At 39.8% G+C, this 17310-nt stretch overlaps 1 protein-coding gene across 1 annotated transcript in view; it reads right to left on the bottom strand.

Annotated features, from left to right (window-relative positions):
• Positions 1–16604, bottom strand: part of ITGBL1 (integrin subunit beta like 1) — a 206385-nt gene extending 189781 nt beyond the window's left edge. Inside the window, exons 1-2 of the mRNA XM_014839412.3 lie at positions 16080–16604; positions 14950–15167 (exon numbers count right to left, since the gene is read on the bottom strand). Coding sequence (XP_014694898.3) covers positions 14950–15167; positions 16080–16177 — 316 coding nt within the window. The 5' untranslated portion in view covers positions 16178–16604. The remainder of the gene's footprint in view (positions 1–14949; positions 15168–16079) is intronic.
• Between the last annotated feature and the right edge of the window lie 706 nt (positions 16605–17310).

Genomic DNA, 17310 nt, shown 5'->3' with positions numbered 1-17310 from the left:
AAGAAAAGGAAAAAAAAAAAGCCTGTAACTTGTCTTTTGTATTTTAGAAAGGAAAAGGCTTAAATGGCCAAGTCATTTTGTATAGAAAAAATAACTAGTTTTGTCTAACTATTTTGCACAGCACAAAATGATAGCTTTGAAAGAGCAGTAATGACCAGCTGGGACATACATCTACCATGTTTTGGTTTTCTGATTTTGGTTCCTTACTCTCCCCAATTGACTAAATCACAAATTCACAGTTAAGCCCTTGTCGTAAGAGAAGTTTCTAAGCATTATCAAAACGTATTGACCTTTTTAAAAAAATTTTTTTAGCGTGTCTTTCCCTAGGAAGTATCCAAATAAAGTAATAAAACAGGAAACTAGAATGAGTAACTACTCACTTGGAATAATTTGATGTTTGAATTAGTGACGATGTACAATGAGGAAGATAGGGCTCTCGGTATAGGGACTATCTTACTGTCTAAGTTAGGACTGCAGTGACACAAGGTCAAGCCAGCAGCACCCTCACAAAGGTCTTATTTTTCTTTTCCCTCTATAAAGCCTTCATTCTTTTACCCAGCCTTAAGTAAGATGATTTAGAGTAGATAGAAGAATGAGTTCTATTACAAAATATAGTTTCTTATTTGCCAGGAAATGTGATCCTTGAAAAGACAAAGCACTCTTTTCCAAAGAAAATGAGATTTACAACCTTCTTGCAGCTCTCTATCTTTACCAATTTAAGAGTTCAGGGAAAATAGCTTGAGAATTTTCCCATGCGGGGGCCTAAACCACCCTGGAAAATCCCCCGGTACTCTCAATCCCGGGAGCACTACGCTTCTTCCTGTGTCAGATGTGACTCTTGACCTTGAAGCCCAGGCCAGACTTGGAATCTAAATTTCCCAAAGGACAAAGGCTTCAGATCTCCCAGTTCCACCTGATTCAAAGCTTCTCTTTGCCAAGATCAGCCATGTACAAAGACACTTTTAATAAGGCTTCTGTTGGCTGGTGACTGCCTTACACGTGCCTTGGAACCCAGCTCACTCTAGTGGAAATGTCTACGTGCACGTGCAAGAGCCAGAGTGCTCGAGAGCTGTGTGCATGTATGTGTGCAAATATGTATGTACAATTTTAAAGTGGAGTTTGAAAATACTGTTTAAAGTCCTCCTATCTCAAAAAACAAAATGCACAAAAATAACAAAAACTGAGAACGATCAGAATGTCCACTAATAGGCAAATATTTTAATAAAGTAATACATCCATACTATAGAACATCATATACCTATTAAAATTCTTAATCATAAATATACTACTAAACTAAAATGAGGGCCATGATATCTTCTTAAGGAAAAAACAAGAAAGAGAAAGAGAAAGAACTGAGTGTGTGTGCATGTGCACGTGTTTATAACACACATATTTATATAATCATGGGAAAATGTGGACATATACACCCTAAATTTAACAATGATCAACACTAGAGGCAATGATTAACCATAAGACTAAAAGGGAGTCACAGCATGCACATATTTAACTTACTTGAATTCAATGACATGAGCTTAGGCACTTAAGGTGTATATTTAGCAATAAATGGAGGTGAAAAAATAATTTTAAACAGCATAGAGATTCTGTTGTTCCATTCATTGAGTGGAGGCCGCAAGGGTATGTGAATGCCAGTGTGAAAGTGATGTTATCTCTGTAGGCTGAGGTTCTTGGTGCATAAATCCCAGTGTGAGCATCTCACAGGGCTAGTGGCCCCCAAAATAACAATCCAGCTAATATTCATCTAATAGCCAAAAATCAAAAATGTCTTCCAGCCATGAAGTAAACATTCATTTATTAGTAATAATAGCTCATTAACAGTAATAATGGCTACCATTTAGAATGATAATTATGTGGCAGTTATTCTATTAGGTCCTTCATGTGTATTTTCTCACTTAAACTTTGCAATACCCCTCCCCAGAGTGTTAATTATACCCCATGTTAGAGATGAGCAAATTAAGTCCTACAGAGTTTACAAAAACTGTTGGGGCCCACATAGCAGGCAAACTGGTGTGGAATCCAGCCCTACTGGTCTCATGAGCTCAAGCTCTCAACCACGGTACATATTCTATCCTCGCCCTATTTTAATAGACTTGAACTTTTTAAATAAAACCATTGTTTCAGATAGGGTTATATTTAACTGCCAATGACAGACAACTCCAAAATGACAGGGGCTTAAACAACATAAAAGTCTATTATTCTTACATGCATAAAGCAGTCCAGAGGCAGGCGGTCCAGGACTGGAGTGGCAGCACTACAGTGTCTCCAAAAAGCCAGATTCCTGCTTGTGGCTAAGCCATCCTCATAGGTGGCCACCATATTCATCTCTTGATTCAAAAGAGCTGCTGGAAGCCCAGGTGTATACAAGGCAGGAAGAAAGGTGGACAGGCAAAACAAATATCTCTTTGCAAGTCAGCTCCCTTTTGGTCCTGTCACAACATCTCTGAGTACATCTCTTTGGCTAGAATTTCATCACATATCCACATTTGGCTCTCAGAAGGGGGAAGGGTTGAAAAATCGGGTCTTTATCTGGGAGAGTAAGATTCTCAAAATAAAAACTAATCAGAAGTCAGCAAAAATGGCAGAATTAGAACTTCTGAAAATTCTCTCCTTCATAAAAGCAATAAGAAAACTGGAAAAAATTCTCAGAATTTTTTTCAGAATCAACTTTTTCAGACTCTGGAAATTAATTAAATGTCCATAGAAGCCCTGAAAATTAACAGCCCATATTTACAGTGAAGTCTAGCACCCTGGCAGTCACTGGAAGAAGCAGAACAGGAATGAAATTCTTTCAAAGTCTCATTCTCAAAAGACTATCATTATTTTATCTGTCTGCTTATTCCCCCTGAATTACCTCACTTGCAAGGCTCTCTGTATTTTACCTGACCTGGAACTCATCAGTGAGAAAAGCCTTTTCCCTGGGAGGCATCTGTAGAAAACTATTACAGGCAAGAGTTTAACTTCACAGCTCTCTGTTATCCTCAAAGAGGATAACAGAGAAGACAGTAGACTAACTAACAAACTTAAAAGAAAAAGCTGGAAAAAGAGATGCCCATAAAGGCTTTGAAAAGCTCCAATATTCCTGGGAATCCAGAAGGCCATGTGAATGCATAGAGCTATGCACACGCTCAGGGGAAAACTGAGAAAGTCCTAAGTCATCACTTATGACTGACATTGAGGCTCTAGGCGAGCAAGAAGTGAAAACTGAGGCAGAGTTGAAACATCCTAGCTGAGTTGAAGGCTTGCTGCAACACTGCAACATGCACACAGAGCCACTGGACAAAGACAGGGAGACTTATTGGTTCCAGACATTTAAGGAAATCTCTGTCCAATCATTAGCTAAGTTCCTATGCTAATTGAGCAACTATTTCAATGACCACACATAACAATGCATGCACTTTACAAAATTAGTCCAGAAAAGTCATTAAACAAACAACAAGTAGCAACAATAAGAAACCCTAGGGAGGAGGTAGAATACGATTTCCAGACTTGCCACACTGTATTATTTAAAATACACAGTTTCAACAAAAAAATTAACAGACTTGTGAAGAACCACGAAAGGATGGCCCATGTATAGAAAAAAAAAAAGTAGTCAACTGAAACTATCCCAGAAGTCAACCAGACACTACTACTCGACAAAGACTTTTGTCAGCTATTTTAAATATATTCAAAGAATTACAAGAAATCATGCCAAAAGAACTAAAGGAAAGTATAGAAACAAAATCTCACCAAATAGAGAATCAACAAAGAGATAGAATTTTTCCTTTAGCAGAATAGAAATTCTGCAGCTGAAAAGTATAATAACTCAAATGAAAAATTCATTAGAGAAGCAAAACAGGAGGTTTGAGCAGGCAGAAGAAAGGATCAAGGAAGACAGTCATTTGTAATTTATCCAGTCTGAGGAATAGGAAAAGAAAAGAATGAAGAAAAATGAACAGAGCATCCGAGACTTGTGGGATACCATCAAACATACCAACATAGGAACAATGGGAGTCCCAGAAGGAGAGGAGAGAAATACAGGGGCTGAAAGGATATTTGAAGAAATTAAGGCCAGAAAGTTCCCAAATTTGATTAAAGATATGTCTATAAATATAAGAAGCTCAACACACTCCAGGTAGGATAAGGGCAAAAAGATCCATTCCTGGACACCTAAAAATCAAACTTTCAAAAGCTAAAGACAAAGAATCATGAAAGCATCAAGAGAGAAGAGACTCACCACATACAAGGGATCCTCCATAAGGTTAACAAGTAATTTCTAAGCAGAAACCATGGAGGCTAGAAGGTAGTAGGATAACATATTCAAAGTATTGAAAGAAAATAAAACTTTCAACCAAGAATTCTATATCCAGTAAAACTATCCTTCAAATATGAAGGACCAATTAAGACATCCTCAGACAAACAAAAACTGAGAGACCTTTTTGCTAGTAGATCTGCCCTACAAGAAATACTGAAGAGAATCTTTCAGGTTGACATTAAAGGACACTACACAGTAATTCAAATCCACATAAAGAAGTAAAGAGTGCCACTAAAGTTCTGTACTATTTACTCAGCACTGTGATAAATGCTTTAAAAATTTCCATAAAAATATATGATATTGTGCCAGTATTCAAAAAGCATCTGGTATACTTGTGAACATAAGAAATACAAGAAACAGAGTGATAATTTGTGTAGTAAAGAGTATATTAAGTGATGGTGAGGTTAAAATCTGACCAGAGAGGAGGGAGCACATATGGTGAGAAATGTGCCTGCCATTAAAAGGGGAACCAGAGTCTAAGAGGTCTTAAAAGCCAAGTAGATGTGAAGCCAAAGTTTAGATTTGATATCCATACTATATTCCCTCAATATGGTTAGTGAAGTGAATTAAAGAAGGGGTACAGAGGGGCCGGCCCAGTGGCACAGTGTTTAAGTTAGTGTGCTCTGCTTCAGCAGCTCAGGGTTCATGGGTTTGGATCCTGGGTACAGACCTACACACCATTCATCAAGCCATGTTGTGTTAGTGTCCCACATACAAAACAGAGGAAGATTGGCACAGATGTTAGCTCAGGGCCAATCTTCCTCACCAAAAAAAAACAAAAAAAAAACAAAAAGAAGAAGGGGTACAGAATAAGTGGTCAGAATAAATAGAACAGTCTTTGAAGGGAGTTTGTAAAAGCACCGATAACTTGAAAAAATGTCATTTATGTGGATTTACTAAGTGGTAGCTTACAAGACAGATAGGAATGGAGACACCCTGGAGTCCAAAGACTCATAAGAACTTAACTACTGTTCCAAGGTGGAGGAAAGGAAAACTGGGTTAGGGCATTGACAATGGAGCTGGACTTAACATAAAATTACATAAAAACATTAGCAAGACTGGCAGGATACAAGATTAAATGAAAAGGGAGAGTCAAAGTTGGCTGTGGTTTCATTGGATGACGAGGAGAATGCCATCTCCAGGTTTTCTTAGGCTTTCTGACTCATATTTTCATCTTCTTGGTTTGTTTGTTAACTACCAGCAGCATCAAAACTTCTACTTCATAATTATGAGTGTCTTCTTTCTTTTACCCTCTCACTATTACCACTATCCTTGAATATTAAAATGTGCAGCCTCCTTTACAAAGCATTTGTGCCACAAACATACTGCTGGACGCATAGCAGTAATTTGGGAAAGCTGAATCTTATTTATGCACTCCACAAATATTTACTGAGCCCTACAATGTGCCAATTACCCACTAAGTTCCTGAACCTCACACTTTCCTTTTGAAAACATCAGAGGGATAATTATACAAAATATAAATAGATAACTGTAGGCTTAGGTGGATATTTTTGTTATTTGCCAAGATCACATAGTAGATAGGTGCAAAAGTGTATAATATGGCCTATTTCTTCTGTCTCCTAATCCAGTCATCCTCCCATTGATGCAAACTGCTTCCTAAGTTAAAAGATCTTAAATCCAGACAGATACAAAGCTGACTTATCTCACTATTTTATTTATTTCTCTTTTTCTATCTGCTGAGGTCTGACTAGACAATTCAGATGAACTTAGCCAAGAATAAAATTTCTGTTGTAGTAGAATTTATTGTCACATGAAAAACAGTACAGGAAGATATTATTGCCTTGAGGATACAGAAAATTTATTTATCATTCATTTTATATTTCTAAGACTGTCTTCCAGAGGCTAGCTATAAGAAAATCAAGAATATTTTTGCATCCTACCCTCGACTCCAGAATTTAGCATGGAACACGAGACTGGGAGTAGTTTCAAAACTCTCTGTAAAACGTATACTGCATAAAAATACGTTAGTGACAAGAATAGTACTATTATTCATAAAAAATAGGAAAAGAAGCTGTTTTCTGTTTTCTTTGAACAAAGTTTTCGTATTACAATAAGACAACTCCTTTACCAACATTAATGGCAATTGAAATGTGACTTCAGCAGCCTAACAACATTTAATTGACTGGATGGTGAAGAAGACAATCCAAATGGGAGTCAACTATATAATTTCTCACTGTCTTCGTGGTATTTCTTGAAGAGACAGTCACCAAAGACTTCACCGATGAGAGACTGATTTGTGGCAGGGTTCCACATGTGGTAATCTCAAGGGGGCCTTCTATATCACAAGTATTAGCATCACAAAGATTTGAAAGTGGAATAGACTCCCTCTGCAGATAGTAGTCTATCAGAAAGATGAGTTCTGTATGTGTGTCTCTGCATATAACATTTTGATGCACACATACATGTATAAATACATATATAAATATGTTTGTGCACATATTTATATATTCACATATATACGATATAAACACATACACATATACATTTGAACAGATATTTATATATTCATATATATATGATATTTATGCATAAAATTAAGGTAATAAATATGTATTCATACATATATAGATATGTAAATGTGTATATAAGAAATCAGAATATATACGTATAAAGAGAATCTCCTTAGGCCTTGTTATTTATCAATACATATATATTATAAAGTAAGATGTGAAAAGATATGCACATACATTACTACATATATATCCTTAATATCTAAGAACATCAACACGTAGGATAGAAACCAAGAGTTCAAAGACCATGGATGAGCAAGAGACAAGATGATAGAAATAATAGTTAAACTCCTTGCCAAAAATGAGCAGAATTTGGGAATGAAATAAAAATGAGGAATGTTGACAAGGAAAAGGAGTTTGGAAAGGAGAGAGAGGGGATGTCTGAAGCACAGGAAAGAGTAGCTGGGAGTTTTAAGAACAAGAATGATTACTATTCAATCTTAAATTGTTTACATTCTTGGGATTAAACAACCCCACTCCCAATGTCTCCAGAACATTTAGTAGTGTATACTACATATTCAAAAACACTGTAAAAGTGAGTTATTTTGATTGTGTTTTGTATTGTGTTGCTTTTCCCATTTTCGTAAGTTGAACAAGTAGGTTCTGGGATCAGCTCACTTGAGATCAATGCTTTGGAGGAGATAAAGGAACAGTCTGGAAATCCAGATATCTCAATGGAAGGAACAGTCAGATGCAGAAAGGCACTGAATGTACACCCTGCAAATTTGTAAAAATCTTGGGGTTTCCGGAAAGAAAAAGGTTAAAAATTCCAGATTCAAGGATTAATCACACAGTATTGAGGATGGAGCTCTGGAATCTTCCATACAATCAATTATGATGGTGTGAATGAGGGTGATGATTGCAGAGACAGGAACACAAAAGTTAAGCTCCTGAGATAAAGACAGAAATGAGGGTCAGAAACTTAGATGTCCAGTGAGCAGCATGACACAGAGAGTGGCTTAGTCTCCTCCTCAAGTTGGCCAGGGCTGAAAGCTCATCCAGCCTTGACACTATGGAGGAGGCATGTTGTCTGAGGTCAGATAGTTCCAAACACTCACTGAAAGTCAAAGGGGGAAATGTGAAACATAGGTTTAGACCCAGAGGAAGACATAAGGTGGAGGAAAAATCGCTTTTTTGGGAGTAATTATCTTAGGACCAAGGATCATGCTAGAGTAGAAGAGAGGCACTGAACATAAGTAAGCACAAAAACTCCAGTGACTCACTAATCACTCATATGTGTTTGGCATTGTATTATCCCCGTTCGATACTACTACTGCCCCCATTTTACAGATAAGGAAACAAAGTTGCAAGCATTTGAGTAACTTGCCCACAGCTCCACAGTTTGCAAGTGATAATGTCAGGCATTGAACCAAGGCAACTGCTGAGTTGTAAGTCACTCTTCACGGTCTGGAGCAGAAACCTGATGTCCCCTATCAGTAATGGTGTGGGAAAGACTGGGACCAGGGAAATTAAATCACGTAGATGAGCTCTGAAAGAAGGAAAAGACTCAGTACTTTCATCCCGGATAGAATGTGAGAACAGCCAGGCATTGACGGGGTTGGAACCTCTCTCCCTTGCCATTCGTACATCATGGTATCCCTCTAGCAATTTTTAGAAGGATGGCTACACTCAGAAGAATAAAGGCCCCCAAAGAAATCCACATCCTTGTTCCCGGAACCTGTAAATATGTTACCTTACATGGAAAAAGAGACTTTGCTGATGTGATTAGGATTATGAATCTTAAAATAAGAAGATTATACTTGATTATCTGAGTGGATCCAATCTAATCACATGAGTCCTTAAACAGGACCATTTTTCCAGGCTGTGGTGAGAGAGAGATATTACAATGGAAGAAACTCAGAGAAACAGCCTAATGAGAAGAATCTAATACCCTATTGCTGGCTCTGCGATGTAGGGGTGCACAGGCAAGGATCCAAGAGAGGCCTCTAGGAAATAAGGGAGATCCCCCAGCTGACAGCCAGCAAGGAAATGGGGACCTTGGTCCTACAACTACAGGAAACTAAATTCTCTCAACAACAAATGACCAGGAAATGGATTCTCTCCAAAAGTCTCCAGAAAGGAGTGGAGCCTGCCAACACTTTAGCCATGGGAGACCCATGTAAGACTTCTGACCTACAAAACTAAAAGAAAATATATGTTTGTGGTAAATCTATTTATGTATTTTGTTTGTGGTAATTTGTTACAGCAGCAACAGAAAACTAATACAATGGCAAGATATGGAACTCAGAAAAATGTCTTGTCTTACTTCATAACTCCTCAGACAGGGAATTCTTCAGACAAAGACCCATATAGGGTATCTCTGCTCCTATGGCATTGATTGTCCACCTCCAAGCCCTGAGGATCACGAGTCATAAGGTCAGATTTAACAATCTGTGTCTGAGGCCCAGAGAACTGAGCAGCTTTTTGGGGGGTTATGATACCAAGAGACATGGGATGTCAGTTTTAGCATCCTGTCTCAAAACACATTGACGATTTTTGAGAACCCTATAGAGGAGGTTTATGCTTTGCAAATTTAAAACTTGTAACACAAATAAATTTGTTTCCATACGTTACGTTCTCTTTCTGGGGAAAATTTACTTTAAAAATAACTGCTGAACTTGTCACATTGATACTATTTGATCTAAATACCATAATGTTGTAAATATGCTCTTGATAATTAACCAGGTCAGGGATGACCTGGTCCAAGGCCCAGGTATTTCAGTGTCTATGGTAGAGCGGCAGAGTACTGGCAAAATAAAGTGGTATAGACCAGAGAAAGTGGTATGCAAGTCTGGTACTTGCTTTAAGGATGAAAACTTTTTTTTTAAATTTCATTGAGATTATGATAGTTTACAACCTTGTGAAATTTCAGCTGTACATTATTGTTTGTCAGTCATGTTGTAGGTGCACCACTTCACCCTTTCTGCCCACCCGCACCACCCCCTCTTTCCCCTGGTAACCATTAATCTGTTCTCTTTGTCTACATGTTTATCTTCCACATATGAGTGGAGTCATACAGAGATTGTCTTTCTCTATCTGGCTTACTTCACTAACTTATTTCACTTATTTAACTCTCAAGCTCCATCCATGTTGTTGTGAATGGGATGATTTTATCCTTTTTTATGGCTGAGTAGTATTCCGTTGTATACATATCCCATATCTTCCTTATCCAATCATCAGTTGATGGGCACTTAGGTTGCTTCCACATCTTGGCTATTGTAAATAATGGTGCAATGAACATAGGGGTGCATGGGACTTTTGGAATTGCTGATTTCAAGTTCTTTGGATAGATACCCAGTAGTGGGATGGCTGTCTCATATGATATTTCTATTTTTAATTTTTTGAGAAATCTCCGTACTGTTTTCCATAGTGGCTGCACCAGTTTGCATTCCCACCAGCAGTGAATGAGGGTTTAAGGATGAAAACTTTTAACTTCTATGTGTTACTTGGGGTAAGAAAAGATGCATTTCCCCAAAATGGATGAGTCTAAGAGAGGAGAGCTCAAAAAAGAGGTTTGCATGAGCTGAGTGAGCTGATTTTGTGAGACTCCTGAATGTGTTCTCCAAAAGTATAAGAGATGCTAAGGCCATGATGAAAACACATGAAAGGAGGCAGTGTGGAAACCAGTCAGCCTGCTCAACACATGCGCTTCCTGGGGAGGGCACCAAAGAGCAGGTGATGCTCTCATGTACTGGGTGTCCTCACAGGGGCAGAGAGGAAATATAAAAATGAAGCAAAGGATGGGGAATACCAAGGGGGCTTGGACAGAGGAAAAGGAGTGGGCAAGTAGAATAGGATAAGGTCTGAAGGAAAGAAGAGACGGTAGAAAATAGAAAATGAATAAGAAGGGAAAAGCTAAAGAGTGATTCCACAAAGGAAGAAAATAATATTAATCTAATAATATTTTAATTATTTTATATTGTGTATGTTTGTATATAAATCAATGTTTATAAAATGTTTATATAGTCTGAATAAATGTAAAATTATCTGGATATTAAATATATTAATATTAAATATTTATTTAATGTATCTATATATAAATATATAACATTAAACATATTAAATTTAATTATTAAATATATTTATACATAAATGTTATAAATTATTCTGAATAATACCACGCATAGCGTAACATTCTTTATATCTATAAAGATGTTGTTTCAGAAAAGGAAACTTAAGTTTCAGAGAAATCAAAGGACTCGCTCAGAGTTAACAATACAGACAAGTTCACAGTTCAGACAAGATTCCCATCTAGCCCCAATAAAGTCCAGACTTATTCTGCTAGCAATAATTCTTCATTTTACAGTAATTCCAGATAAAAATAAGTGTTTTTTTCTTTAATAAGGACTTTTAGCCATTGATTAGGAGTTATCTGGTTCTTTCTCCTGACTTCTTTCTTCCGTCAGTTCTATCACACTCTCAGTCACTGACTTATCAACTTACTCATCCTTGGGTACTAAAGCATATTAATTCTACCTTTCAACAGTCTTTAAAATTCATCATAATTCTATCCTTATTCCCTCTCCGGTGGACTATAATTTAAATAGTATATAAATTGAGTTCCTCCCCATCAAGTGTCTACCCCAACCTGCCGTGTCCTCAGGCACCACATTACTTTTCACGAGTCAGAGCACTAACCACCCCTCCCGGGTTCCAACAGCGTCATGGCTCCTATATGCTGTTTAACTGAGCGCAAACTTCACATTCAGGTTCAAAGCTCTCCACAATATGCCCTACTGTAACTCTCAGTACATCTCCTACTACTTTCCCCACAGCTCTAAGATCCAGCCAAGCCAACCCTAGAATCCCTCACTCTTCCCCAAACACACCCATATGCTCTTCTGCCTCTAAGCCTTTGCTTGAATTTTTCTTCACTCAGAAGTCCACCTTCTGGATTAAAAACCTCCCTAGACTTAAAGATTTATGTCAAATGCTACCTCTTTCTCAAGAACTTTTACCAATAATATTTAATCCCTGCATCAATGGAACCCTCACATAAATTTGTAAAAATTATATTCTGCGTTACACTACAGATATTGGGTACTTCTCTTAACCTCCCTAGTCAACGAGAAGCTCTCATACCATCCTCATCTTTACATGCCCTTCAACAGCAAACAGAGAGCCTAGCAAATACACAGCACTCCATAAGGGTCTGCGAACTTGAATCAGTTCTTCCCACTTACTAAAACTGAAAACTTTTAAGCGATATATTTCAAAAATGATTAGTACAGATTTTTAAGAAACCAACATTTTATTTAAGTGTAATCATAGCTGTTCAGAGGAGTTATCCAGAAATGCCTTGGAAATATCAACTGGAAGTTTCTTTTTATGTAACCAAACATTTTACTGTTCTCAAAGACATATTTCATCAAAATTAGTTTACTCCTTATTAGAACATTGCACCCACAGGAACAATCGCTGGGCCAGGCCTTTATGCTGCAGAAGTCAGAGGAAGATTCACGCGCATGGAAAAGTGGACACGGGAAGAAATAGACCACTTGTGACAGTGTAAACGTAATCACTTTCAACCAGCTCAAACTAAAATAAGTATGTTTCTTATGATTCACAGTATAAGAATTCCAATGGGCTTAATTTTAAAAGGGCATGGTGTATCTAATACAGCTGCTCTGAGACTGGGCCAAAATAGCTATCCTTGCTCAACCTTTTGAGCTTTGGATCAATAACAGACCCAGATTACACCAAGAAAACTAAATTGCTTTCACTGCGTCAAAAGCCCAACAAACACAAAGCCAGGCTATTTATCTATTTATCTTTCTATCCACCCATCCATCCATCCATCTATCCATATTAGGTCATCTTTTGTGCACTGCTATAATATTGTTATATACATACACACACATTAATATGTATTGAGCACTTATTTTGTGAAAAGCCTGATTCACAATGTTTTATATAAGTTAAACCTCACAACAATGCTGTAAGGTAGGTATTTTTATTATTCCCACTTTACAGATGAAGAAATCAAGGCTCAGGAAGCTTAAGTAACTGCCCAAGTTCACACAGCTGTTAAGTGGGCTGGGATCTGCATCCTGGAAATTTTCCTCCAGAGCCCATAGTCTTAACCACTCTATGACACCCTACCAGAGCAGGATTTCGTTTTCTTCACGGAGGTGGGGGAGGTCTCTGAAAGCTACCCTACTACCAGCCCCTATAGGAGTTTATCACAGACATGAAGGCCCAGGTGCACATAAAAACAAAGAGACAACCTGCTATGTTTCTATTTTCCTAGCTACAATATTGGAACTATTTCTCCAGGATGGAATTGAGAAGCTAAATGTGAAGCTGAGAACAAGCGGCAAGTTGGCTGATGTGTTGTGTGTAAGATTCTCCTCACTGGCCAGGCAAACGTAGATTCTGCACCAGGCCCCGAAGGGCAGAGATGTAGGCCTCACGGGCATCAGCGAGAAAGATGAGAATGGAAGAAGAACACGGTCACTTCATTGAGTCTTGCAATAAAGAGAAGTATTTCGCCTTCTACAGGAATGCACACGCAAGCAAACAAAACCATGCATGACTCAGTGCTGCATTTTTGTATCAGGGAGGAAGGAATGCAGTGACTAAGATGCTAGGAGTAAACAGCACATCACTTTCCAAGGGAGAAAAATAAGAGCCCTGTATACCACAGTGTTCCCTCCGTATGGTTTTGCAGAAAGGAACCAGCTAAGGCTCCTCAGGAGGGGAGCTTTATCTCATGGCACCCATAATAGTTCCATTGGCTGAAGGCTGCATCTCACGTCTTACTTTTCCGGTGAAAGAGCAATACAAAATGCCCTGAAAACTGTGTTCAGAACTCAAGATATTGAAAAGGCCTTGCCAGAGGCAATAAAAGTCAGAGAAGCCAGGTAACAGTTGAATTTGGAATGAAATATTAGGCAATACTTAGCTTTCATTCCGAGGGCTGCCCTTAACAATACCGCAGCTTGTGGGGCTGACGAAGTTAAAATAACAAGTTGTGGCATTTGATATTTTAAAGGGTTGAACTTCAGCCTTCACAGGGCAAACCAACCACATAGAAGCACCTGTGCCCTGGTGAACGACTTTGATGACTATTTTTTCCACTGCCAAACAGCCTGCATATTAAGTATTCTCACTATGCACTTCTGGGATCAGGTGCCAAGAAAAAAGCATTTTGCTATAAACTCATTCGTGATCTCTCTATGTTAGTGTTGGACTCTTATTCTTAGCTACATTGTGGATCAAATAAGTTGTGATTTTTTTTTCCCTGCAAATTTGCCAAACCCTCATTGGAATGCATTGCATTGTCCTTTTACTGACGGAGTGCCCGTGTCATTCACAATGACCTAATTGAGGTTCGTGGCCTTAAGTAAATGACATGTTCATGCGAAACCAGTAGAGGTTAGGGGTGGTCCCCTCAAGAAAACATCCTGACCCTTTCCAATATCAGAATCTGAATCGCTTCTTAAAACTATGCGAAGGGAAATGAATTTCTTTTCACTCCACCCTTACAAAATACCAAGTTTCACCACAGCTAAAAATTTCAAGCCGATGAAACAATACAAAAGCAATCGCTGCTGAGTAAAAACGGGCCTGCTTATTTTTCCCTTGTTAGAGTCTCAGATCCGCACTTCTGTCTGTGAACTATACTCTAAGTATGAGAGGGCAAACCAGAGTTCAATTGCCCTGGAATTTAGGAAAATAACATTCGCCTGTGTTCCCCTGGTAAAATAAAATATAGGCGTATGTTCTGCAAATATTATGATTAATATTCATAATTGGGATAGGAGAGCCCAGCAAAAGTACTCCATTTGGGAGGAAGTTGGGTGGTTTAGTTGTACTAAGGAACTAGAGTAGAAGGAAGTGAGATGAATAATTAAGCGAATGAACTTACAAACATTATTTCCATTTGAGTTTGGACCCTACGGCAGAGGAAAGTAGTACAAACCATGATTCCAGAATTGACTAGCAAAAGGAAGGCCGTCGCGGCTGGCGGTAACTTCCTCGAGGGCCATGGAATAGAGTCGTTCTGTCCCCACCCCCGTGCCCTGTGAAGCGGCAGAAACCCAGAAGGGAGCCTCCCTGGCTCCTGCGGGGCGGTGTGTCCCGCAGAGGAGCAGCCTCGCCCCTTACCTGCGCAGATGCTCCCGTCGTAGGTCTCGCACACCCACTCGTGGCACTCACACAGGGGCCCGAAGTACACGCCCGGCTCGCTCACGTGGCAGATGCAGACCCCGCAGTCGCACCGGCCCCGGCCGTGGCACAGAGCGCCCCCTGGGGGCTGCCCGGGCGCCCGGCACCGGCGCTCCGACTCGGCCCGGGACAGCCTGCAAGCGGCACCAGGCCCGATTCTGCATGGGTGACAAACCACAGCAGGGCCGTAGTCAAGAACAGACACTGCTCTTTCCGCTCTGAGTCCTCGTTTCCTCCCAATGCCCACCCACCTGGAGACGTACAACCCCAAGGACAGGAAGCCTGAGGCCCCACATTTCTCTGGGCGCCACGCAGGTACCACCCATGGTTCATGGCCTGAGAAATGACCATGGCCCAAAATATCTAAGGGCTGACTTGCCCATTTAGGAATAAGACCCTCTTCCAGGTGGACAGAGGTGATCCAGCCCTGCCTCTTGACCATTTGCCACGGAATCCTATGTGCACATCTAGATTAAATACAAATTAATCCAAAGTATGACACTTGGCTGACTTTTCAGTTCTCTAAAAAGTCCAGTCGCTATCTCGTGCCCAGTGGCAATTATTTTTTGAAAAAGAAGAGACTTATATGTAAACAGAGCTTATGTGTTATGATAGCATAGGTCATAATGCTTTTTAAAGTTGCATTAAGCGGCACTCATGAACTATACTTTTTAAAAGTTTATTGCAAAGTGCCTCTAAGTCTTTTTCAAGACGTACTATAAAATATAATACAGGCCCCATGAAATAATTCTGCCTTATAGGCTACGAGAACGTACAGGTACTCATGCCTTTAAGTCAGGGCAGAACTTCCTCCTGATATGTTTTGGGATAGGAAGAAATTATATGTTTATTCAATTATTGCATTTTTCCGAAGGAAAAGCAAAAGGACAAGAGTGAAGCAACACATAGTGTAGATATAAGCAAAGGAATAGGAACAGGTTGGAAAGAGTTTATCCTGTGTCCAACTTCCTAACTGCTCTTGGTTCTCGGCAGCCATCCTGCAAGCTTGAGCCCTGCCTGCCACGCAAAGCAGGGCAGGTCCGCCTTAAAGAATAACAAACCAAACTTACCTCAGAGATGGCGAGAAGCTTTGAGGAACAGCTGACAGCCCCGCGAAGAGCAGGGAGGACGCCAGCAGCAAGACGTTCCTGAAGCCTGCGGGAAGCATGCTGAGCTCCCGGGCTGTGGAGGCGCGCCGTGTTTCTGCAAGGTGGGGCTCTGGGGGCAGGCTGCGGGAGAGAGAGGTGCCACCAGCAGATGGCCGGGCAGACGGACCCACAGACAGCCAGGCGTGCAGGTCCGGGCTCTACCCCGGAGCTGCAAGTGCGTGGATGAGCTGCCTGCGAGGAATTGGGCAGCGGCACGGCTCTGGGCGGGGTGCTGGTACCAAACCCCTCAAGTGGAGAGTCTAGGCAGGGAAGTAATTAGAAACAGTTGTACAAGCAGATGGTTTATTTTGACATAAAAAAAAAGTTCTGTTCACAGATTTGGGAAAATCACTTCTTTCTTCAAGTACAGGCCCCAGAAATATTTGACAAGAGAATATTTGGGCTGGCTGATATTAAAGGGACGGATAAAAATAATCCTCAAGATGTAGAGGAGAAAGGGGGAGGCTGACGATGTCAGTGTGAACACGTGCTGTTTAAGAAGAGGCACTATTTGGCTACTTGGGCTGTGAGTTGTAAGGGGCAAGCAAAATAGACAAATATGCCATTTTCCTGTCTTTTTACCCTTTGTTTTAAATTATGGGTCTTTCATTTCTCAAGCCTTTAAAAAGTGTGTCATGTTTCTAGTTGCTCAGGCCAGTAGTTTATCGCACCACATTTTTTTCTTGACTTGGACAGTTCAAATTGTAGTTGTCCCAAATTCACCCCGTTCCCCCCCATGAATCAAGTATGAGGAAATAAAATAAAATGCCTGATTACAGTGTCAATTGCACTGAAAAAGCATCAGGGTCACCTATTAAACATCTACTATGTGCCAGTCACTTAGCATATTTTGTCTCTAATTGTGGCAATAACCACAAACTCATTTACTCATTTAGCAAACACGGGTTTAGTATCTGCCAGATACCAGGCTCTGTGCCAGGGAGAGAGGACACAACGGGGGATTGAGGAGATGTGACCACTGCTCCCAGAATCCAGTGGGCCAGTAGACACGAATCAAAACAAAAACACAAATATAAAAGGACAAAGAATTGCAAGTACAATGAAAAAGAGTGCAGTTACTTCCAGAGCAGCTGGAGGCACCTGATCTAATCAAGGTGGCGGCATTTGAATTAAAGGTTGAAGGAGGATTAGA

This window comes from Equus asinus, chromosome 11, assembly GCF_041296235.1.
Source record: "Equus asinus isolate D_3611 breed Donkey chromosome 11, EquAss-T2T_v2, whole genome shotgun sequence".
Lineage (NCBI taxonomy): Eukaryota > Metazoa > Chordata > Mammalia > Perissodactyla > Equidae > Equus > Equus asinus.
This window is presented reverse-complemented; position numbering and strand designations above follow the sequence as displayed.